Source organism: Cervus canadensis, chromosome 11 (assembly GCF_019320065.1).
Source record: "Cervus canadensis isolate Bull #8, Minnesota chromosome 11, ASM1932006v1, whole genome shotgun sequence".
Taxonomy (NCBI): Eukaryota; Metazoa; Chordata; class Mammalia; order Artiodactyla; family Cervidae; genus Cervus; species Cervus canadensis.
In genome coordinates, this window is record NC_057396.1 from 51,757,942 (window position 1) to 51,784,691 (window position 26,750).

The following is a 26,750-nucleotide window of genomic DNA, read 5'->3' on the forward strand; positions in this document are numbered from 1 at the left end:
TTACACTGAGTGGAAAAAAGCCAGTCACAACAGGTTGCACACTCTATGATTCTTTTACATATTTTTCTTTTTTTTTTTTTAAATTTTTATTTATTTATTTATTTTTTATTAGTTGGAGGCTAATTACTTCACAACATTTCAGTGGGTTTTGTCATACATTGATATGAATCAGCCATAGATTTACATGTATTCCCCATCCAGATCCCCCCTCCCACCTCCCTCTCCACCTGATTCCTCTGGGTCTTCCCAGTGCACCAGGCCGGAGCACTTGTCTCATGCATCCCACCTGGGCTGGTGATCTGTTTCACCATAGATAATGACATTAAAATGACAAAATTACAGAAGTGCAGAAGAGATTATTCATTGAGAAAGTTAGGGTTTGAGGTGAGTTGGATATGCAAGGAAGAGGAATGTGGTTATCAAAGGGCAACAAAAGGAATACTTCTGGTGATTAAACAAGCCTGTATCTTGGTTGTGATGCTGGATCCACAAACACACATATGATAAAACTGCACATAGATCTATATATATTAATACCAAAAAACCCCACACAAAAATGAATATAAGTTGGGGAAATTTGAATAAGATTGGTGGATTGCATCAATTTCAATATCTTGGTTTTGATATCATACTAAAATTTTGAAAGTTTTACCACTGGAGTAAACTGGGTAAAAAGTACACAGGGCTATTTTCTATTATTCCTTACATGTTAACATGCAACCATCTCAAAATAAAAAGTTTAATCTGAAAAATATTCTAGACTATTTTAAAAAATATAATAAATGTATTAAGTATTACTGAATATCATTTATAAGAACAATAGCACAAATGGCAGAAGGTAGTAAATGGAATTATGTTCTCCTAAGGACTGCAGATGGTGACTGCAGCCATGAAATTAAAAGACGCTTACTCCTTAGAAGGAAAGTGATGACCAACCTAGATAGCATATTAACAAGCAGAGACATTACTTTGCCAACAAAGGTCCATCTGGTCAAGGCTATGGTTATTCCAGTGGTCATGTATGGATGTGAGAGTTGGACTATAAAGAAAGCTGAGCACTGAAAAATTGATGCTTTTGAACTATGGTGTTGGAGAAGACTCTTGAGAGTCCCCTGGACTGCAAGGAGATCCAACCAGTCCATCCTAAAGGAAATCAGTCCTGGGTGTTCATTGGAAGGACTGATGCTGAAGCTAAAACTCCAGTACTTTGGCCACCTCATGCGAAGAGTTGACTCATTGGAAAAAGCCCTGATGCTGGGAGGGATTGGGGGCAGGAGGAGAAGGGGACGACAGAGGATGAAATGGTTGGATGGCATCACCAACTCGATGGACATGGGTTTGAGTAAACTCCGGGAATTGGTGATGGACAGGGAGGCCTGGTGTGCTGCGATTCATGGGGTCACAAAGAGTTGGACACGACTGAGCGACTGAACTGAACTGAACTGAACTGAAGGACTTAGTATTCTGTACTCTATACTATGGAATAATGTTAATTCAAGTGGAGTGTAATAAATCAGCAATACCTTTTATTGGTATCCAGGTGAATACAACAACGTAGTCCGAGGCTTGAAATACAGAAAAGTTACTAGGGGATTTTTTACTAGCCCAGGGAGATTTTGGATATATATCTATAGCTATATCTACATCTATATTCATAAATATGGGCTTCCCTGGTGGCTCAGAGGTTAAAGCGTCTGCCTGCAATGCGGGAGACCTGAGTTTGATCCCTGGGTCGGGAAGATCCCTTGGAGGAGGAAACGGAGACCACTCCGGTATTCTTGCCTGGAGAATCCCATGGATGGAGGAGCCTGGTGGGCTACAGTCCATGGGGTCGCAAAGAGTTGGACACGACTAAGCGATATATGGGTATATGGGTATATTCATAAATATAGCTACATCTGTATCTCTAAGGAAACTTTGTCTCAGAAGCGTTTAGAATTATCTGAAAAAATTACTGGGTATAGGGATTAATGTAAGCAGTGATTAATAAATTTGAAAAAGTTATATTATTCCCAGGTATTTTTAATTCTGAAAATGTATCTCTAATTATAATATTTATGAATTTGATGTTTAATAATTTTTGTTTATACTATAAGAGATCTTGATGTCTAGATCACAAAGCCATTTATAAGATACTGGAATCTATCTGGTAATGGCAGAGGACATCAACAACTTTTTGAGTTCTGACTTATCAAATACTTACATTATTTAAAAAGAAAAACACCAAGAATACACAAAAGTGGGTTAAATGATGAGAGATTGGAGGACAGGAGAAGGGGCTAAAGACTATGTTCCAGGAACAGAGCCTACTCTTGATAAACATTTTTTGGCAGACAGGGAGGGAAGGGTAAGAAGAGGAAAATAGGAATTTCACAAAGATAGCCACACACAGAAATTCTTGAGATGGGAGGAGAAATCTAAGTAGCTTGGCTAGGATGCAGATTTTGTGCAAGAAAGGCAACACACACCAAGAGAGGTGTGGTTAAACACTTACTTCAACCCATTGAGGAACAAGTTCTTGTAGTCAACGTTTATTCTAGTGATCTTTTCTTTCGTAAGTTGTTCGATGGTGAATAACCGGCCAATGTGCTGAAAACCAGGAGCTTTGCTCCTGACGTAATCCCTGTCGGAACCTGGTAACCAAATAATCTGCAAGGAGAAACAGGAAGTCTTTCAGTGGATAATCAGCTGTCTAGGTACAAACAGCCTCATGTAGAATGGGAGAAGTCTCATTCCAGCATGAGTAACAGTTTATTGGGAGCAGCGATTCTAGCCCTTGATGAAACAGTCAACCTGACCTAATATTGTCTAGTGAACTCTTGTAATGGGGCTTTCACCAGGGTTGTTCTGGAGCTGAGTTTTCCCAGTTAACACTGTGGGGCGAAGGGTTCACTGTGTCACTACACTACCTAATGTGGATGAGCAGGTGGTAGGTGTGGAGGAGGGGTTGGAATCATAAATATCTCCTCTGGCTGATGATGCTACAAATCATCTTTGAGAAGAGTAATTTCTTGTCAACAGGAAATGCTATTATGACTCATCTGTGGAAAGAGTTCTGTTTGCAAAATGAAAGACATTTGTTTCATTCATGGCATTCTTCCATATTCTGAGAATTAAAGATATGTGGAATGACTGACTGCCAAAATGCAGAGCTTTCTGGAAAACATGAATAAATTTTCTGCTGAAATCAGAACTTTCTATATCATAAATGAAAGCTGGTATTGAAAGTCTTTGCATTCCCTTTCTCTAAGGCCCTTTCTCTAAGAGATGTATGTTGATGATAGTGCAGGTCATATCATATAGCTATTAAACACATTCCCTTTCAACACAGTGGTGACATTTGGTTTGGAATAGCAAACAGCCTCAATGTTTTCCCTACTGATACAAATTTAACTGGCTCATTCACAGACTGTCACATGTGTTGGGTTGACCAAAAATTTTGTTCTTTTTTTTCCTGTAAGATGGCTTGAGCAGCACTTAGTTGTCTTTAACTTCATTTGAGACAATTTTATTAGCTTGTATTGTGACAGCTGAAATATTCAGTTCAGTTCAGTTCAGTCGCTCAGTCATGTTCGACTCTTTGCGACCCCGTGAATCGCAGCACACCAGGCCTCCCTGTCCATCACCAACTCCCAGAGTTTACTCAAACTCATGTCCATCGAGTCGGTGATGCCATCCAGCCATCTCATCCTCTGTTGTCCCCTTCTCCTCCTGCCCCCAATCCCTCCCAGCATCAGGGTCTTTTCCAATGAGTCAACTCTTCGCATGAGGTGGCCAAAGTACTGGAGTTTTGGCTTCAGCATCAGTCCTTCCACTAAAATATTAGTGTGCATTAAAAAAACTTACCAAATTGGAGAATTTTAGTGTCATCACTTCAATATTGAAGAAGAAAGAAAAAAGTCACATTTTTGACATTTTACGCTTTATTTTTTCAAGAAAAGTAAAAACACAACTGAAATGCAAAAAAAGATTTGTGCAGTCTATGGAGAAGGTGCTGTAACTGATGGAACATGTCAAAAGTGGTTTGTGAAGTTTCATGCTGGAGATTTCTCGCTGGATGATGCTCCATGGTCATAAAGACCAGTTGAAGCTGATAGCAATCAAGTTGAGGTATTAATTGAGACCAATCAATGTTATACCACATGGGAATAGCCAACATACTCAAAATATCCAAATCAAGTGTTAAAATCGTTTGCACCACTGTGGTTATGTTAATTGCTTTGATGTTTGGGTTCCACATAAATTAAGGAAAAAAAAAAACCTTCTTGAAGGTATTTTTGCAAGCAATTCTCTACTGAAACATAATGAAAATGTTTTTTTTTTAATGTTCTGTTTTTAAGACATGTTGTGACAGGCGATGAAAACTGGATACTGTACAATAATGTGGAATTGAAGATACCATGGGGCGAGCAAAATGAATTATCACTAAGCACAGCAAAGGCCAGTCTTCATCCAAAGGAGGTGATGATGTGTATGGTGGGATTGGGAGGGGACAGGGGGGTTCTCTATTATGAGCTCCTTCCAGAAAATCAAATGATTAATTTTACAAGTACTGCTCCCAACTAGACCAACTGAAAGCAGCACTCGACAACAAGCAACCAGAATTAGTCAAAAGAAAATGAATAATCTTTCATCAGAATAATGCAAAATCGCATGTTTCTTTGATGACCAGGCAAAAACTGTTACAGCTTAGCTGGGAAGTTCTGATTCATCTGCTGTATTTACCAGACATTGCATCTTTGGATTTCCATTTATTTTGGTATTTACAAAATTCTCTTAATGGAAAAAATTTCCATTCCCTGGAAAGCTGTAAATGGTACCTGGAACAGTTCTGCCCCAAAAGATAAGAAGTTTTTGGAAGATTAAATTATGAAGTTGCTTGAAAAGTGGCAAAAGATAAGGCCTCCCAGGTGGTGCAGTGGTAAAGAAACCGCCTGCCAATGCAGGAGATGCAAGAGACACGGGTTCGATCTCTTGGTTGGGAAGATCCCTTGGAGTAGGAAATGGCAACCCACTCTAGTACTCTTGCCTGGAAAATTCCATGGAGAGAAGAACCCAGCAGGTCATAGTCCATGGAGTGGCGAAGAGTCAGACACGACTGAGAGTGTACCTGTACCTCTTTTTCAGTGAAACAAAACAGTGGATATGTTATTCAATAAACCTCTTGGTAAAAATAAAATGTGTCTTTCATTTTTACTTAAAAACTGAAGGAAGTTTTGGCCAACCCAGTAGCTATATAAGCAGCCAACTCCATTTTCTACAGGGAGTAGAACCCTTCCAGGGAAGATTACAAGGCAGTTCAGGTTCAAATGCTATGCTACCCACTTCCCAACCTCTACCATAAACACTGAGATAGACGTACCAGATGTTGCTCAATCTTGGAGTCAAGGATCACTCTTACTACAAGGCGGATATACGATGATCTGGCAGGATGTGAACGTGGAGGAGAATTAAGATCAAATATCACCAATTTGTTCGCCTTCCGTGCAATTTCCAATAATTCACTTAGTTTTGGAATCTTCTGATTTCTTGCTCTTTCCCTATCAGCCTTTGATAGAGGTTTCATATTGAAAAATGGTTTGATCTAAAAATATCAGAGAAAACATTAGCTCCTATGAAAAGTATTTTCCAATTCTCATGCTTTTAGCCCCACACCAAGCCCTACCGTCATGTTGGTCCACTACTATTCAACCAACCAAGTCTTCTGAAATACTGGTCCAGAGATAACAGTAGCCAAGAAGAGAAACGAAATGTAATCTCCATAGGTAGTGATGGTATTTTCAATGATTTATTCTGTAATAGAATCTGCTGCATTTGAACTGAAGGGCCTTCCTATTTTCCTCCTGAGCTTCCTTTTCAACCTTTTTTTAAACTCAAGGTAATATAATTCAGTTTAGTTTCACTGGTTTCCCACATTTTCTCTCACTGTTGTAGTTATGTGTAGTGCAAAAAATAAAGGACTTTGATTTCAAGCTGAATTGGACTCAATCCTAGCTCTATCACTTACTTGCCTTCCTTGCTGTGAGTGTATGCCTGCAAAGCGGGAGACCTGGGTTTGATCCCTGTGTCAGGAAGATCCCCTGGAGAAGGAAATGGCAACCCACTCCAGTATTATTGCCTGGAGAACTCCATGGATGGAGGAGCCTGGTAGGCTACAGTCCACAGGGTCGCAGAGTCAGACACGACTGAGCAATTTCACTTCAATCTTGATTTCAGCTTGTGCTTCATCCAGCCTGGCATTTTGCATGATGTACTCTGCATATAAGTTATATAAGCAGGGTGACAATACACAGCCTTGACATACTCCTTTCCTGATTTGGAAAAAGTCCATTTCCCCATGTCTGTTGCTTCCTGACCTGCATACAGATTTCTCAGGAGGCAGGTAAGGTGGTCTGGTATTCCCATGTCTTAAAGAATTTTCCACAGTTTGTTGTTAGCCACACAGTCAAAAGCTTTGGCATAGTCAATAAGGCAGAAATAGATGCGTTTCTGGAACTCTCTTGCTTTCTTGATGATCCAATGGATGTTGGCAATTTGATCTCTGATTCCTCTGCCTTTTCTAAATCCACCTGGAACATCTGGAAGTTCATGGTTCATGTACTGTTGAAACCTGGCTTGGACAATTTTGAGCATTACTTTGCTAGCCTTTTGAGATGAGTGCAATTGTGTGGTAGTTTGAGCATTCTTTGGCATTGCCTTTCTTTGGGATTGGAATGGAAACTGACCTTTTCTAGTCCTGTGGCCACTGCTGAGTTTTCCAAATTTGCTGGCATATTGAGTGCAGCACTTTCACAGCATCATCTTTTAGGATTTGAAATAGCTCAGCAGGAATTCCATCACCTCCACTATCTTTGTTCTTAGTGATGCTTCCTAAGGCCAACTTGACTTCACATTCTAGGATATCTGGTTCTAGGTGAGTGTGAGTGATCACACAATCATGATTATCTGGGTCGTGAAGATCTTTTTTGTACAGTTCTTCTGTGTATTCTTGCCACCTCTTCTTAATATCTTCTTCTTCTGTTTGGTCCCTACCATTTCTGTCCTTTATTGTGCCCATCTTTGCATGAAATGTTCCCTTGGTATCTCTAATTTTCTTGATGAGATCTCTAGTCTTTTACATTCTATTGTTTTCCTCTATTTCTTTGCATTGACCGCCGAGGAAGGCTTTCTTATCTCTTGCTAGTCTGAACTCTGCATTCAAATGGGAATATCTGTCCTTTTCTCCTTTGCCTTTAGCTTCTCTTCTTTTCTGAGCTATTTTTAAGGCTTCTTCAGACAACTATTTTGCCTTTTTGCATTTCTTATTCTTGGGGATGGTCTTGACCACTGTCTCCTGTACAATGTCATGAACCTCCGTCCATAGTTCCTGAGGCACTCTGTCTATCAGATTCAACCCCTTGAATCTATTTGTCAGTTTCACTGTATAATCGTAAGGGATTTGATTCAGGCCATACCTGAATGGTCTAGTGGGTTTTCCCTACTTTCTTCAATTTCAGTCTGAATTTGGCAATAAGGAGTTCATGATCTGAGCAACAGAGAGCTCCCAGTCTTGTTTTTGCTGGCTGTATAGAGCTTCTCCATCTTTGGCTGCAAAGAATATAATTGATCTGATTTTGGTATTAACAATCTGGTGATGTCCACATGTCTCTTGCATTGTTGGAAGAGGGTGTTTGCTATAACCAGTGCGTTCTCTTGGCAAAACTCTGTTGGGCTTTGCTCTGCTTCATTTTGTACTCAAAGGCCAAATTTGCCTGTTACTTCAGGTATCTCTTGACTTCCTATTTTTGCGTTCCAGTCCCCTATGATGAAAAGGACATCTTTTTTGGGTGTTAGTTCTAAAAGGTTTTGTAGGTCTTCATAGAACCATTCAACTTCACCTTCTTCAGCATTACTGGTTGGGGCACAGAGTTGGATTACTGTGATACTGAATGGTTTGCCTTGGAAACAAATAGAAATCATTCTGTCATTTTTGAGATTGCACCCAAGTACTGTATTTCGGACACTTGTTGACTATGAGGACTACTCCATTTCTTCTAAGGGATTCTTGCCCACAGTAGTACATATAATGGTCATCTGAGTTAAATTCGCCCATTCTGGTCCATTTTAGTTCATTGATTCCTAAAATGTTGATGTTTACCCTTGCCATCTCCTGTTTGGCCACTTCCAATTTGCCTTGATCATGGACCTAACATTCCAGGTTCCTATGCAATATTGTTCTTTACAGCATCGGACTTTATTTCCATCACCAGTCACATTCACAACTGGGTGTTGTTGTCTCTTTGGCTTCATCTCGTCATTCTTCTGGAGTTACTTCTCCACTTTCCTCCAGGAGCATATTGGGCATCTACCGACCTGGGGAGTTCATCTTTCAGTATCTTATCTTTTTGCCTTTTCCTACTGTCCATGGGGTTCTCAAGGCAAGAATACTGAAGTGGTTTGCCATTTCAGTAAGTGGTTAACACCCAAGAAGTTTCATTTTTATGCCCCTTTAATTCTGTTCTCTATACTTACTTGTATACTTCTGAAGTCATATTAAAATTCTGGCTTCCTATGCTTGTTGCTTTGTAACCTCGATAAAACCACTTAGATTCTCAAAATCTTTATTGTCCAAAGTATAAAATGGGAAAGGGGAGGAATGATCTGTGTATTTCTCATGATTATTTTGATTATTAAATATGATAAGATATTTTCTGGGTCTAGGAGCATGTCTGGTACACAGAATATTGCATAATTCACAAGAATTCCCTCACTCTACTGCTTCTACTGAGTATAACTTTTTCACAGCAGGAACTGTCATTTTTTTTTTTTTTTTTTGTATTACACAACATTACATCTTATACCTCAGTCCATATATGTGAAGTGAAAGTGAAAGTCACTCATTCGTGTCCGACTCTTTGGGACCCCATGAACTACACAGTCTGTGGAATTCTCCAGGCCAGAATACTGGAGTGGGTAGCCTTTCCCTTCTCCAGGGGATCTTCCCAACCCAGGGATGGAACCCAGGTCTCCTGCATTGCAACTGGATTTTTTACCAGCTGAGCCACAAGGGAAGCCAAAGAATACTGGAGTGGGTAGCCTATCCCTTCTCCAGTGGATCTTCCTGACCCAGGAATCGAACCAGGGTCTCCTGCATTGCAGGCGGATTCTTTACTGAGCCATCAGGGAAGCCCAGTCCATATATATATTGCCTATATTAAACTTAGTAGATGACTACTTTTACCATCATTTTCCAATTTCAGATCACTTGTTGGTGAAGTAAATGGTAGAAGGTTCTCTCTCAGGAGAAGGAAGCAGTAGCTACCTCACATTTTTTCAAGATTAGCAATCTTTCTCTTGACATAAATTTATCTTCAATCTAATTCCACCCTTTGTATTTCTTCTTATTCCCATACACCCTAAGAAAGCTACCCTTTCTCACTTTTTTCTCAAGAAAGAAAGAATCATGTTTCATAATATCCACAAGGCAGAATATCAGTGTTGAATTAAACCATGGTTTAGACATGAGCAGAAGTTATAATTAAGGGTTTTCTTAATCGTCATGAAAAGAGAAATCTGCTTCAGAATTCAAGATTTTGTTAGGCTCTACCTGTTCTAGACAAAATGATTCACTTAACTGTTGTGGAAAAACTGGGTGGGAAAAGATCAAGATAGGATTTAAATAATTCATTTGTGCATAATTTCTAAAATGCCCCTAAACGGCAAAAGGCATAGGAAATGCTCTATACAAGGACATTCATGTAGCTTTTCTTTTTAAGAATAACTTGGACAAAGAAATGAAGTAGCAAGAACCATCAAGATTAACAGGAGAGCTTAAAACTAGATCTGAGTAGGTTTTAAGAAGTAATAGCTTAAGTTAACAAAGCCTCATTTTAAAAATATTTAAAATAAGCTGGAATGCTGTTTTAGCCAACAAGCTTTGTCTGATTCTTTTGAGACTCCATGGGCTGCCATGGGATTTTCCAGGCAAGAATACTGGAGTGGGTTGCCATTTCTTTCTCCAGGGGATCTTCCTGATCCAGCAATCGAACCTGTGGCTTTTGCCATACCTCCTATTGCAGGTGGGTTCTTTACTGCTGAGCCACCAGGGAAGTCCCAGGCTGGAATGGGTCAAAGCCAGTTTAGACTATCTGTAACCTGTGGCTTAGTATTTTAAAAAATCTCCAGTAAGTAACAAGCCAGAATGAAAACAAACTTAAGTTCTCCACAAAAACATCTTGTTCCTCAAGTGAAAAACAGTATTAAAAGGTTTTCAGTTCTCTATGCTTAGGCTTAGAGAAATTACAAGTAGAAGGGTTGCTGGATGATCCAATGTATCAATTGGTTAAGAAACATGACAATTAGGGTTGTGACCAAAATGGCATGGTAGAAAAACCCTGAGCTCTTCTTCTCCCAAGAGCATACCAACATTATAACCACTGAAAGAGCAAGTATCTATGAGAACCACCTGAAGACAAACAGAAAATATTTTAACAACTCCAGATATAAAAAAGGAAGCTAGAGACATGGTAGTGTGAAGATCCATACATCAGGGAGGCAATTCACAAAAGGAAGGATAATAATTGAAGAACATTCTCCCCAAGAAGCAAGTAGTCTGAGCCCCACATAAGACTGTCTAGCTCAAGGGTCCTGTACTGGGAAGAAGAGCCTCCAAAATGTCTGACTTTGAAGGCCTGCAGTGTTTGTATACTAGAGAGCAGGGAGGTTAAAGTAAATAGATACTCTGCTCTTTCAGGGCGCCCACAAACACCTCACATGCTCTGAGACCCACCACAAAGGCAATAATTTGAAAGGGGCCTAGTCAAACTTATTTGCCAATCTTGGCAGAGCCACTAGAGAGGCAGTAGGAAATTGGGAGTCGCCCTGGGAACACTGACACCGGCAGCAGCTGCATTTGGGATCTGCTTCTACCACAGAAGCACTGGTGCTGGAAAGCACCATTTTGGATGCCTCCCTCTCACGTATTGGTTCCAGGGCATAGCCTGCCCACTAGACTTCCAAGCCATTACCATCCCCAGGAAACTCCCTGATCAGGCTATCCAGCCAGCTGCTCTAGGATCTAGCCCTGCCCACTGCCAGGTCAGAATCAGCCCCAGAAGCCCCTAAGCCACATATCCAGTTATGCTGGGAAACGATCCCTGTAAGGTAAGAAAGTTAGAGAAGGCAGGGTTCAGAAAAAGAACGAGACTGAGACAGAGACCGGCACTTTATAGGAACAGATCACCTTTAATGAGGTGAGAAGGGGCAGCAGTCAGATTAGCGAGCTGCTGCACTTATCCAAGAAAAGAGTAAGTAAATATAGGCATGTATGTGGAAAGTTACTGTCTTAAGGGGGCCTGTTCTCCAAGGTTGTTGGGAGTAGTTACCTCTTAAATGGCTGGGGCAAGGAATTTTGGAGATTGGCCAGAAGCTGGACCAGCTGGGAGCTGGACATAATCAACCTTAATGTCCATTTTTTTCTTCGGGTGAGAGAGTTCTTTGTTTTGCATAGAATGGTGGGGAGGACCTGGAGGGGAGTTTTAGCTCCAGGCTATTTTGAGCCGTGTAACTTTCCTTCAATCCCATCACAAGAAGTCTGGTACCATCCCTGAAAACACAGGTAGCTGCTCTAGGACCAGACCTTGTCCACAAGATGAATGGTAGCCACTATACAAGGCAGGGTTAGGCAGCCAAATGGGCAAGGGCCAGTCTTGCCTAAAAATGTGCTCACAGTAGCTGACCTATCACAACAGAAGGGCCCTTGCAGCCCAGATTGTGGGGTTGGGTGGGGGGCACTCCTAAAGCATATAGCTAAGGTGACTAGAAGGAACTGTGCTGCTGGGCACCACAGGACATCTCTAACATTAATTCATTTATCCATGATCAGGAAATGTAACTTAGAACTACCCAATATTTAGAAATAATCATTGAGAACCTGGTAAAATGAGAAGACCGAGGAAAATGTTCCAAACAGAGAAACAAGAAAAAGACCCTAAAGATGAATTAAGAAAACCTGAGATGAGCAATTTACCTGATAAAGAGCTCAAGGTAATGTCCATAAAGATATTCAATGAACAGAGAAGAGGAGAAGAATGGATAAAAATAATGGGAAGTTGAACAAAGAGAAAATATAAAGAAGAACCAAACAGAGCTGAAGAATACAATAAATGAAATAAAAATAAACCAGAAGAATCAATAGGAAATTAGATAATACAGAGGAATAGCTCAGTGAATTAGAAGACAGACAGAATAGTAGAAATCACCCAAGTTAAAAAGAAAACAGGAAAAAAATTTTTTTCCTGGTGACTGTTTAAGAAACTTCTGAAATTACATCAGGCATACTAACATTCACATTCATTATGGAGGTGTCAGAAGGAGAAAAGATTTTTTTTAAATGACAGAAAAAAAATTTTAACTTTAATTGGAGAATAATTACAATATTGTGATGGCCTCTGGCATACATCACCAGATGGTCGACACCGAAATCAGATTGATGTATTCTTTGCAGCCAAAGATGAAGAAGCTCTATATAGTCAGCAAAAACAAGACCAGGAGCTGGCTGTGGCTCAGATCATGAACTCCTTATTGCCAAATTCAGACTGAAATTGAAGAAAGTGGAGAAAATCACTAGACCATTCAGGTATGACCTAAATCAAATCCCTTATGACTATACAGTGGAAGTGAGAAATAGGTTTAAGGGACTAGATCTGATAGACAGAGTGCCTGAAGAACTATAGATGGAGATTCATGACATTGTACAGGAGACAGGAATCAAGACCATCCCCAAGAAAAAGAAATGCAAAAAAGCAAAATGGTTGTCTGAGGAGGCCTTACAAATAGCTGTGAAAAGAAGGGAAGCGAAAAGCAAAGGAGAAAAGGAAAGATACTCCCATTTGAATGCAGAGTTCCAAAGAATAGCAAGGAGAGACAAGAAAGCCTTCCTCAGCGATCAATGCAAAGAAATAGAGGAAAACAATAGAACGGGAAAGACTAGAGATCTCATCAAGAAAATTAGAGATACCAAGGGAACATTTCATGCAAAGATGGGCACAATAAAGGACAGAAATGGTAGGGACCTAACAGAAGAAGAAGATATTAAGAAGAGGTGGCAAGAATACACAGAAGAACTGTACAAAAAAGATCTTCATGACCCAGATAATCACGATGGTGTGACCACTCACTTAGAGCCAGACATCCTAGAATGTGAAATCAAGTTGGCCTTAGGAAGTATCACTATGAACAAAGCTAGTGGAGGTGATGGAATTCCAGTTTAGCTATTTCAAATCCTAAAAGATGATGCTGTGAAAGTGCTGCACTCAATATGCCAGCAAATTTGGAAAACTCAGCGGTGGCCACAGGACTGGAAAAGGTCAGTTTTCATTCCAATCCCAAAGAAAGGCAATGCCAAAGAATGCTCAAACTACCACGTAATTGCACTCATCTCACACACTAGTAAAGTAATGCTCAAAATTCTCCAAGCCAGGCTTCCGCAATATGTGAACCGTGAACTTTCAGATGTTCAAGATGGTTTTAGAAAAGGCAGAGGAACCAGAGATCAAATTGCCAACATCTAATGGATCATCAAAAAAGCAAAAGAGTTCCAGAAAAGCATCTATTTCTGCTTTATTGACTATACCAAAGCCTTTGACTGTGTGGATCACAATAAACTGTGGAGAATTCTGAGAGAGATGGGAATACCAGACCACCTGACCTGCCTCTTGAGAAACCTGTATGCAGGTCAGGAAGCAACAGTTAGAACTGGACATGGAACAACAGACTGGTTCCAAATAGGAAAAGGAGTACGTCAAGGCTGTATATTGTCACCCTGCTTATTTAACTTATATGCAGATTACAAAATAAGAAAATGCTGGGCTGGAGGAAGCACAAGCTGGAATCAAGATTGCCGGGAGAAATATCAATAATCTCAGATATGCAGATGATACCACCCTTATGGCAGACAGCGAAGAAGAACTAAAGAGCCTCTTGATGAAAGTGAAAGAGGAGAGTGAAAAAGTTGGCTTAAAGCTCAACATTCAGAAAACTAAGATCATATCATCCTGTCCCATCACTTCTTGGGAAACAGATGGGGAAACAGTGGAAACAGTGGCTGACTTTATTTTTCTGGGCTCCAAAATCACTGCAGATGGTGACCACAGCCATGAAATGAAAAGATGCTTACTCCTTGGAAGGAAAGTTATGACCAACTTAGACAGCATATTAAAAAGCAGAGACATTACTTCGTCAACAAAGGTCCATGTGGTCAAGGCTATGGTTTTTCCAGTCGTCATGTATGGATGTGAGAGTTGGACTATAAAGAAAGCTGAGTGCTGAAGAACTGATGCTTTTGAACTGTGGTGTTGGAGAAGACTCTTGAGAGTCCCTTGGACTGCAAGGAGATCCAACCAGTCCATCCTAAAGGAGATCAGTCCTGGGTGTTCATTGATAGGACTGATGTTGAAGCTGAACCTCCAATACTTTGGCCGCCTGATGCGAACAGCTGACTCATTTGAAAAGACCACGATGCTGGGAAAGATTGAGGGCAGGAGGAGAAGGGGACGACAGAGGATGAGAATGTTGGATGGCATCACCAAGTCAATGGACATGTGTTTGGGTGGACTCCGGGAGTTGGTGATGGAAAGGGAGGCCTGGCTGGTTCATGGGGTCGCAAAGAGTCGAACACGAGTGAGTGACTGAAGTGAACTGAACTGGCATACATCAACATAAATCTTCCTCAGGCATACATGCTGACTCCACCCCTCCTGGCTGTCTCAGAGCACTGGCTTTGGGTTTCCTGCAGCATATATCAAACTCCCACTGGGTATCTAATTTACACATGGTATTGTATATGTTTCAGTGCTATCATCTCAGATCATCCCACTCTCTCCTTCTCTCACTGAGTCCAAAAGTCTGTTCCTTATAACTGTGTCTCCTCTGCTGTCCTGCATGCAGTACTGTCAGTACTATTTTTCTAGATTCCATATATATGTGTTAATATACAGTATTTGTTTTTCTCTTTCTGACTTTCTTTACTCTGTATAATAGGCTCAATGTTCATCCACCTCATTAGCATTGTTTCAAATGTGTTCCTTTTATTTATTTATTTATTTAAAATTTTTTATTTTTTTTATTAGTTGGAGGCTAATTACTTCACAACGTTTCAGTGGGTTTTGTCATACATTGATATGAATCAGCCATAGATTTACAAATGTGTTCCTTTTAATAGCTGAGTAATATTCCATTGTGTATATGTATCACAATTTTCTTATCCATTTATCTGCTGATGGACATCTAGGTCTCTTTCACGTCCTAGCTATTGTAGATAATCCTGCAATGAACGCTGGGGTACGTGTGTCTTTTTCAATTATGGTTTCCTCAGGGTATATGCCCAGTACCAGCAGTGGGACTGTTGAGTAGTATGACAGCTTTATTCTTAGTTTTTTTAAGCACTCTCCATATTTTTCTTCATAGTAGTTTTATCAGTTTGCATTCCCACCAAGAGTGTATGAGGGTTCCCTTTTCCCCACACCCTCTCTAGCATTTATTGCTTGTAGACTTTTTAATGATAGCCATCCTGACTAGTGTGAGAGGATACATCATTGTAGCTTTGATTTGCATTTCTCTAATAATGGGCAATGCAGAGCATCTTTTCATGTGTTTATTAGCCATCTGTATGTCTTCTTCTGAAGACAGTTATTCAGAAGAACTGTCTGTTTAGGTCTTTTAAAAGTGGCAGAAAACTTACTTGAAGACATGATAGCTAAAAATTTCCCTAACCTGGGAAAGGAAACAAATATGCAGATCCAGAAAGCACATAGTTCCAAATAAAACAAACCCAAAGAGATCCACACCAAAACATATTAAAGTTAAAATGGTAAAAAAATAAAGAAAAAAATCTTAAAATCAGCAAGGGAAAGGCAACCAATTATGTACAAGGGAACTCTCATAAGACTATCAACTAGCATTTCAGGAGAAATTTGCAGGCCAGAAGGAAGTGGCATGAAATAGTCAAAGTGATGGAGGAAAAAATCTATAGCCAAAAAGAGTCTACCCAGTAAGTTTATTATTTAGATTTGAAGGAGAGATAAAGAATTTTCCAGACAAGCAAAAGCTAAATAAGAAAAGTTAAAGGGACTTCTCTAAGTGGAAAAGAAAGATGACACCTAGAAATACGAAAATTACAAAAGGAAAAATCTCATTGGTAAAGGCAAACATTATCTAAAGGTAGCAGATCTGACCTTTACAAACTTAGTAGTAAAGTTACAAGAAGAAAGTTGCAAAATCATCTTTATCTACAATAAATGGTTAATTGAAACATAAAATAAAAATATGTAAAATATGTTACCACATTAAATACGGGGAGTAGGCAGGAGGTAAAAATGTAAGGTTGCTATAATATACTTGAACTTAAGAGATCAATAACTTAAAATAATCACACACACATGCATGGACTCCATGCTAACCACAAACCAAATATTTCTAACACATACACAAAAAAGAGAAATGAGTTCAAACATAACACTAAGATAGTCATCAAGTCACTAGAGAGATAAAAAGAAGAAAAAAAACTAAAAAATAACTACAACAACTTGTTTGCATAGCAATAAGTATTAACTATCAATGATTTATTTAAATCTAAATGAACTAAAAGGTCATAGAGTAGAACAGTGGACAGAAAACCAGACCCATGTACAAGCTAGGGCTTCTCTGGTGGCTTAGCCAGTAAAGAATCCACCTGCAATGCAGAAGACCTGGATTCAATCCCTGGGTCAGGAATATCCCCTGGAGAAGGAAATGGCTACCCGCTCAAGTATTCTTCCCTAGAGAATCCCATGGACAGAGGAGCCTACTGGGCTTTAGTCCACAAGGTTGCAAAGAGTTGAACATGACTGAGTGACTAAGCATGCATACACGTATATATAAGTTACCTACAAGAGAATCACTTCAGATCTACAGACACATACAGATTGAGAGTCAGAGAATGAAAAAAGCTATTTCATGGAAAAAAAAAAAAAAGCTGGGGTAGCAAGACTACATAACAAAATTGACTTTGAAACAAAAACTTTAACAAGAAACAAAGAGGGACATTACATAAAGGTAAAGGGATGAATCCAATAAGAAGCTATAACATTGTAAATGGAGAAATGGAGAAACAACGGAAACAGTGACAGGCTTTATTTTCTAGGGCTCTAAAATCACTGCAGGTGGTGACTGCAGCCATGAAATTAAAAGACACTTGCTTCTTGGAAGAAAAGCTGTGGCCAACCTAGACAGCATATTAAAAAGCAGAGATGTTACTTTGCCAACAAAGGTCCATCTAATCAAAGCTATGGTTTTTCCAATAGTTATGCATGGATGTGAGAGCTGGACTATAAAGAAAGCTGAAAACCGAAGAATTGATGCTTTTGAACTGTGGTACTGGAGAAGACTCTTGAGAGTTCCTTGGACTGCAAGGAGATCCAGCCAATCAATCCTAAAAGAAATCAGTCCTGAAAATTCACTGGAAGGACTGATGTTGAAGCTGAAACTCCAATACTTTGGCCACCTGATGAGAAGAACTGACTCACTGGAAAAGACCCTGATGCTAGGAAAGATTGAAGGCAGAAGGGGACAACAGAGGATGAGATGGCTGGATGGCATCACCGACTCGATGGACATGAATTTGAGCAAGCTCCAGGAGTTAATGAGGGACAGTGAAGCCTGGTGTGCTGCAGTCCATGGGGTCACAAAGAGTCAGACATGACTGAGTGACTGAAATAACTAACTAACATTGTAAATATATGCGTACCCACTGTGAAGTGAAGTGAAGTCGTTCAGTCATGTCTGACTCTTTGCAACCCCATGGACCGTAGCCTGCCAGGCTCCTCCTGTAGTCCACAGGATTTTCCAGGCAAGAATACTGGAGTGGGTTGCCATTTCCTTCTCTAGGGGATCTTCCCAACCCAGGGATCGAACTCAGGTCTCCCACATTGTAGGCAGATGCTTTTATTGCCTGAGCCCCCAGGGAAGTCCCACTGTAGGAGCACCTAAACATATAATGCAATATTAATGAACATTAAGAAACAAACTGAGGGTAACACAATAATGGTGGGGGTATTTTAGGACCTTATTTACTTTGACGCACAGATCACCCTAACAGAAAATCAATAAGGAAACATCCTACTTAAATGACACATCTGAACAAATAATAAACATATTTAGAACATTCCATTCAGAAACAGACTATGATTCTTTTGAAGGGTACATGGAACATTTTCTAGGATAGATTATATGCCAGGCCACAAATCAAGTCTCAATAAATAGAGGATGAAATCATATCAAGTGCCTTTATAAACCACAAAAGTATGAAATTAGAATTCAACTACAAAAAAAAAATTACAAAAACTACAAACACATGGAGGCTAAACAATAAGCAACTGAACAACCAATGAGTAAACCACGGGTCACAAACATGAAATTTAAAAAATACCTAGAGTGACAGTACCCAGGGCTTCCCTGGTAGCTCAGACAGTTAAGCAAACCAAATAAACAAAAAGCCTTTAGTGAAGGCTTAAGAGAGATGAACAATTCGAAAGTGAAACTTTCAAGTCAACAAGCATCAGCTAAACAATCAAATGTGCCATCTGATGTTGAAGTTCAAGATAAAGAAACTATTGTTTTAAAGGAAAATACTGACCATGAAGAAAAAGCCAGCAATGAAGATGTGACTAAAGCAATTGACATAACCACACCCAAAGCTACCAGAAGAGGGAGAAAGAGAAAACCAGAAAAACAAGCAGAAACTGAGCAGGAAGGAGTAGTGACTACAGCAAAAGCGTCTGTTGATCTAAAAGTGAGTTCTAAAAGAGGACGACCTGCAGCTATGGAAGTCAAGATTTCAAAACCAAGAGACAGACCCCAAATGGTAAAATAGCCCTGTCCTTCAGAAAGTGACAGGGTGACTGAAGAAGACAAAAGTAAAAAAAGGGGGCAAGAGGAAAAAGAACCTAAAAAGCAGCTTAAAAAGGACGAAAAGGGTCAGAAGGAGGAAAAGAGCCAAATAAAAAAGGGAAAATAGGAAGTTGAATTTAAAAGAAAAAATTTAGCTAAAACAGGGGTTACATCAACCTCTGATTCTGAAGAGGAAAGAAATGAAAGAAAAGTTTCAGACTGCTCATGGAAGGAATATGCTCAAAGGCCAACCAACATGAGAAAGAAGCAACACATAGAAAATGCAAGCAAGAGGAACAAATGGAAATTGAGCATCAAAACAACATGTAATATACAGTAATAAAAAAATACATCTCATTTTAGGCTCCAAGCATTAATCCAGTTACTGAAAAGAGAATACAAGTAGAGCAAACAAGAAATGAAGATCTTCAGAGAGACTCATTGGACTGACTTTCTTTCTTCTCTCCCGTGATGGAAGAATGTTCCAGATTCTAAATTGAGGACTTCATTAATGGCATTACTACTGTGTTATAATCATTAAAAAAGAACACTTCCTGTAAGGTACACACTACATACTAAGGTTGGCCATCATTCCTGTTAAAAGTCTTCACCAAGCTTAAAATGAAGCTTTGTGTTTGAAAGCTATAAATAAACTCAGATAAAGGTAGTGGTTGTACATTATTTCATTTAGAAAATATAAAATTTCAATTTGTTTTGAAGGTAGGTGCTAAACTGAAGTAGTTTTAACCCCAGAGAATGGGGCAGTTATGCCCTTCTCTGACATTCCTTTGCTGTTTAATTCTCTAGAATATTAATAATTGTTTTTAATCTTGAAAGATTAAACAGCATAACTGTTAAGAAAACAAAAATGAAACTGTAACTAAGATTTCAAAATAAACTTTTGTTTTTTTAAAAAACAAACATGAAAAAAAAATACCTGGTGACAAATGAAAATGAAGCACAAAGATCCAAAATCTCTTGGATATAAAAAAGTAGTTCTAAGAAGGATGTTTATAGCGATACAAGCCTATCTCAGAAAAAGAGAAAATCTGAAATCATGAACCAAAAGAAAGAAAAAAAAAAAAGGCAAAATCTAATGTTAGTAGAAGGAAAGATATTATGAAGATTAGAGCAAAAATAAATAAAATACAGATAAAAACTACAGGATAGATAATTGTGGTTCAGATGGTAAAGAATCTGCCTGCAATGCAGGAGACCCAGGTTTGATCGCTGGGTCAGGAAGATCCCCTGGAGAAGGGAATGGCAGCCAACTCCAGTATCCTTGCCTAGGAAATCCCATGAACAAAAGAGCCTAGTGGGCTGCAGTCAATGCGATGACAAAGAGTCAGACACGACTGAGCAACTTAACACAACAACAAGGGATGGTTCTTTGAAAAGAAAAACGAAATTCATAAAACTTCTGCCAGACTCATCAAGAAAACTTATGGAGGGCCCAAACAAAATTAGAAATGAAAGAGAAGTTACAACTGACACCACAGAGGTACAAAAGATCAGATTACTGCAGACAAAATGGACAACGTAGAATTGTTGTACATTTTACCAATGTACACTCTGTCACGAATGAATGTGGAAGAAACAGAAAGCATGAACAGAACAATTATTAGTAATGAAACTGATAAGCAAAAAACTCCCTACAACAAAATCCCTGCCAGTTTCACAGGTGAATTATACCAAACTTTTACAGAAGAATTAACACCTGTCCTTTTCAAGCTGCTCCACAAGTTTCATTTATGTGTGGAATCTAAAAACCGAAACACTTTGACAAAATTCAGCACCCATTTATGTTGAAAACTCTTCAAAAAATGGGCATAGAAGGAACCTACCTCAACATAGTAAAGGCCTCAACATATTATAAGCCTACAGCAAACATTATTCTCAATGGTAAAAAACTGAAAGCATTCCCCCGAAGATCAGGAACAAGACAAGGGTGTCCACTTTCATCACTATTATTCAACATAGTTCTGGAAGTCCTAGCTACAGCAATCAGAGAAGAAAAAGAAATAAAAAGAATTCAGATCAAAAAGAAGGAAGAAAAGCTCTCACTGTTTGCAGATGACATGATACTGTACATAGAAAACCCTAAAGATAGTATCAGAAAATTACTAGAGCTAGTCAGTGAATTTAGCAAAGTTGCAGGATACAAAATCAATATACAGAAATCACTTGCATTTCTATATACTAACAATGAAAAATCAGAAAGAGAAATTAAGGAATCAATCCCATTCACCATTGCAACAAAAAGAATTAAATATCTCAGAATAAACTTACCTGAGGAGACAAAAGAACTGCACACAGAAAATTATAAGACACTGGTGAAAGAAATCAAAGACAACATAAACAGATGGAGAGATATTCCATGTTCCTGGGTAGGAAGAATCAATATTGTGAAAATGACTATACTACCAAATGCAATCTACAGATTCAGTGCAATCTCTATCAAATTAGCAATGGCATTTTCCACAGAACTGGAACAAAACATTTCACAATTCATATGGAAACACAAAAGACCCCAAAAAGCCAAAGTAGTCTTGAGAAAGAAGAGTGGAGCTGGAGGAATCAAGCTTCCTGACTTCAGATTATACTACAAAGCTACCGTCATCAAGACAGTGTGGTACTGGCACAAAAACAGAACCATAGACCAATGGAACAAGAATGAAAGCCCAGAAATAAACCCATGCATCTATGGGTATCTTATTTTTGACAAAGGAGGCAAGAAAATACAAAGGGGCAAAGACAGCCTCTTCAATAAATGGTGCTGGGAAAATTGGACAGCTACATGTAAAAGAATGAAATTAGAACACTTCCTAACACCATACACAAAGATAAACTCAAAATGGATTAAAGGCCTAAATGTAAGACCAGAAACTATAAAACTTGTAGGGGAAAACAGGCAGAACACTTGATGACATAAGTCAAAGCAAGATTCTCTATGATGTACTTCCTAGAGTAACAGAAATAAAAACAAAACTAAATAAGTGGGACCTGATTAAATCAAAAGCTTTTGCACAGCAAAGGAAACTGTAAGCAAGGTGAAAAGACAACCCTCAGAATGGGAGAAAATGATAGCAAATGAAACAACTGACAAAGAATTCATTTTCAAAATATACAAGAAGCTCATATAATTCAATGCCAGAAAAACAAACAACCCAATGAAAAAGTGGGAAAAAGACCTAAACAGACATTTCATTAAGAAGATATACAGATGGCTAACAAACACATGAAAAGATGCTCAACATTGTTCATTATTAGAGAAATGTAAATCAAATTTACAATGAGATATCATCTCACACTGATCAGAATGGCCAATAAATTTACAAACAATAAATGCTGGAGAGGGTGTCGAGAAAAGGGAACACTCTTGCACTGCCAGTGGGAATGTAAATTGATACAGCCACTATGGAGGATGGTATGGAGATTCCTTAAAAAACTAGGAATAAAACCACCATATGACTCAGCAATCCCACTCCTAGGAATATACCCTGAGGAAACAAAAAATGGAAAAAGACACATGTATCCCATTGTTCATTGCAGCACTATTTACAATAGCTAGAACATGGAAGCAACCTAGATGTCCATCGACAGATGAATGGATAAAGAAGTTGTGGTACATATACACAACAGAATATTACTCGGCCACAAAAAGGAATGCATTTGAGTCACTTCTAATGAGGCGGATGAATCTAGAACCTATTATATAGAGTGAAGTAAGTCAGAAAGAGAAAGATAAATATTGTATTCTAACACATATATATGGAATGTAGAAATATGGTACTGACGAATTTATTTACAGGGCAGCAGTGGAGAAACAGACAGAAAACAGACTCATGGACATGGGGAGAGGGGAGGAGGGGGTGAGATGTATGGAAAGAGTAACATGGAAACTTACATCACCACATGTGAAATAGACAGCCAGTGAGAATTTGCTGTATGGCTCAGGAAACTCAAACAGGGGCTCTGTATCAACCTAGAGGTGTGGGATGGGGAGGGAGGTGGGAGGGAGTTTCAAAAGGGAGGGGATATATGTATACCTATGGCTGATTCATTTTGAGGTTTGGCAGAAAACAACGAAATTCTTTAAAGCAATTATCCTTCAATAAAAAAGTAAATTTTAAAAAAGTAAAACAAAACAAAACAAACAAATATAACAAAATGGAACATCATAGATACACAGAATGAAGTAGTGGATGCTTAAGGGAAGGAGTGATGGATAAAACAGGTAAGATTAAGAGGTACAAAAGTCCCTGATGCTGGGAAAGAGAGGAAGGAGAAGAGGATGTCAGAGGATGGGATGGTTGGATGACATCACCGATGCAATGGATATGAACTTGGGCAAACTTCAGGAGATGGTGAGGGACAGGGAGGCCTGGTGTACTGCAGTCCAGGGGGTCACAAAGTATCATATATGACTGGGCAACTAAACAACAATGAGGTACAAACTTCCAGTTATAAAATATACAAGTCAGAGAAACATAATGTACAGCAAAGGAAATATAGTCAATAATATCATAATAACTTTGTATAGTGACAGATGTAAGCAGACTTATTGTAGTGATCATTATGTAATGTATAAAAATATCAAATCACCGTGTTGTCCACTTGAAACTAATATAATATTTAAGTCAATAATTCTTCAGTTTTAAAAAAGGACAATTATGCAAAATCTTCTCAGTGATGCCACTTAGAGGGAAAGATTACCACTCAACAGATAATTCTGAGAACCAGCTGTAAATATAAATGAACAATAATATAATTTTCTTATCGATAACAGGTGCCACTACCTTTACTATTAATCCCACTACAGAAGAAAACCACATTGCTTAGAGTACTAAAACTATTCATGCAGAGAGAATTTCTAACAATATTAAGTCTGTTTCCATTTACCAACCTATAACTGTTATTTTGAGACTATTGTCATATAACACTCATTTCTTCTCTATTGCACTTTCCTAAAAATTTTATGTTAGGAATTGTTTTTTTTGGAAAAAGAACAGCTAGAATAAAGGCACCACAGACAAATTAGTATCAGGAGCTGAAGAAAATTCTGCAGTTCAGTCAGTTCAGTTGCTCTTTGAGGTCTCATGGACTATACAGTTCATGGAATTTTCCAGGCCAGAATACAGGAGTAGGAAGTCTCCTGCTTCTCCAGGCAGGGATTGAACCCAGGTCTCCAGCACTGCAGGCAGATTCTTTACTAGCTGAGCCACAAGGGAAGCACAAGAATCCTGAGGTGGGTAGTCTATCCCTTCTCCAGAGGATCTTTCCAACCCAGGAATCGAACCGGGGTCTCCTGCATTGCAGGCGCACTCTTTACCAACTGAGCTATCAGGTAAGTCCATTTATTTATTTTTATTTTTAAAAAATTTACATAAGCTTCAAACTTCACAAATCCTGGATCGTTCCTCACTCTCAGTCAGTTCACTTCAGTCGCTCAGTTGTGTTCGACTCTTTGAGAGCCCATGGACTGCAGCACGCCAGGTGTTTCTCATGAGGTACTCTGCGTATAAGTTAAATAAGCAGGGTGACAACATACAGCCTTGACATATTCCTTTTCCTATTTGGAACCAGTCTGTTTTTCCATGTCCAGTTCTAACTGTTGCTTCCTGACCGGCATACAGGTTTCTCAAGTGGCAGGTCAGGTGGTCTGGTATTCCCATCTCTTCCAGAATTCTCCACAGTTTATTGTGAGCCACACAGTCAAAGGCTTTGGTATAGTCAATAAAGCAGAAATAGATGCTTTTCTGGAACTCTTTTGCTTTTTCGATGATCCATTAGATGTTGGCAATTTGATCTCTGGTTCCTCTGCCTTTTCTAAAACCAGCTTGAACATCTGGAAGTTCACGGTTCATTATTGCTGAAGCCTGGCATTTGAGTTAGGCAAACTAGAAAATGAGGTATAACTCTTTGGTTAAGAAGTCACAGATAGTTAATGAATTTATATCCTCCACTGTCTCAGTTTTTGGGTTTAAAAAAAAACACAAAATAGATACATTGCTTGGACTAATACAAGATATAGTTAAACCTTGTTTTATTAAGTCTGTTATAGTTGAGTTAGATCTTTCTTAAATTCAGCATTAGGATTTTAGACAAAAGTTTCAACTGAGTCAGTGTGAACTCTTATGGATTTTACTCTGATTATTCTAGATCTTTTCTCGTCAGGAACTCTGCTACCATGACCATTTATTTATTTATTGAATCAATATACTATACAATATATACAATATACTATGTCTATAGCTACAATTTGATAATGTGCAGTAGAAATTGGAAAAGGAGTATGTCATGGCTGTATATTGTCACCCTACTTATTTAACTTATATGTAGAGTACATCATGAGAAATGCCAGGCTGGAGGAAGCACAAGATGGAATCAAGATTGCCGGGAGAAATATCAATAACCTCAGATATGCAGATGACACCACCCTTATGGCAGACAGTGAAGAAGAACTAAAGAGCCTCTTGATGAAAGTGAAAGAGGAGAGTGAAAAAGTTGGCTTAAAGCTCAACATTCAGAAAACTAAGATCATGGCATCTGGTCCCATCACTTCATGGCAGATAGATGGGGAAACAATGGAAACAGTGGCTGACTTTATTTTTCTGGGCTCCAAAATCACTGCAGATGGTGACCACAGCCATGAAATTAAAAGATGCTTACTCCTTGGAAGGAAAGTGATGACCAACCTAGATAGCATATTAAAAAGCAGAGACATTACTTTGTCAACAAAGGTCCATCTAGCCAAGGCTATGGTTTTTCCAGTGGTCATGTATGGATGTGAGAGTTGGACTATAAAGAAAGCTGAGTGCTGAAGAACTGATGCTTTTGAACTGTGGTGTTGGAGAAGACTCTTGAGAATCCCTTGGACTGCAAGGAGATCCAACCAGTCCATCCTAAAGGAGATCAGGGCTGGGTGCTCATTGGAAGGACTGATGCTGAAGCTGAAACTCCAATACTTTTGCCACCTGATGAGAAGAGCTGACTCATTGGAAAAGACCCTGATGCTAGGAAAGACTGAGGGCGGGAGGAGAAGGGGACGACAGAGGATGAGATGGCTGGATGGCATCATCGACTTGATGGACATAGGTTTGGGTGAACTCCGGGAGTTGGTGAACTCCGGGAGGCCTGGCGTGCTGCAGCTCATGGGGTCGCAAAGAGTCAGACATGACCGAGCAACTGAACTGAACTGATCCCAAATGTACTCTCTTTGGTTCTATATTTACTTTCATTGTGTCTTATCTGATGAAGATCATCAACACTGCTTGCGCTGACCAGGGCAAAATCAACAATTTGCCTGGAAAGTTATGTTTCAGCTTTTCTGAAGAGTCATTCTACTTAAGTCTTAAACCAAGATCTTAAGACTATGCATAACTCATCTCGAAATTTTTAAGACTGAATTTATGATTTTATTCATAGAACTTCTGAGGATAAACTTAATTCTACAAAATAATTTGGAGAAGGAAATGGCAACCCACTCCAGTATTCTTGCCTGGAGAATCCCAAGGATGGAGGAGCCTGGTGGGCTACAGTCCATGGGGTCGCAAAGAGTCGGACATGACTTAGTGACTTAACTAACTAACTAACTTATGTGTGAAGGAGCAGCCACAAATATTATTTTTACTTTGTGTGAGTCACAGCTCTGTCTCAAATATTGAACTATTACAGTGCAAAAATAGCTGTAAACAGTTCATAAGTGAATAAGCATGGCTGTGTTCCACTAAAACTTTATAGATTGAACTAAAACTAAAACTTGAGTTTTATATGAGTTTTACACATCTTGAAATATTACTCTTTTGATTGTTTCCAATGATTTAAAAATACAAAAACCATTCTTA

The 26,750-nt window shown here is 39.0% G+C and overlaps 1 protein-coding gene and 1 pseudogene across 1 annotated transcript in view; one reads left to right on the forward strand and one right to left on the reverse strand.

Moving 5' to 3' along the window:
- Positions 1-26,750, reverse strand: part of GDPD4 (glycerophosphodiester phosphodiesterase domain containing 4) — a 165,945-nt gene that overhangs the window by 27,067 nt on the left and 112,128 nt on the right. Inside the window, exons 12-13 of the mRNA XM_043481911.1 lie at positions 5,363-5,584; positions 2,495-2,649 (exon numbers count right to left, since the gene is read on the reverse strand). Coding sequence (XP_043337846.1) covers positions 2,495-2,649; positions 5,363-5,584 — 377 coding nt within the window. The remainder of the gene's footprint in view (positions 1-2,494; positions 2,650-5,362; positions 5,585-26,750) is intronic.
- On the forward strand, positions 15,990-19,243 carry LOC122449956 (annotated as a pseudogene).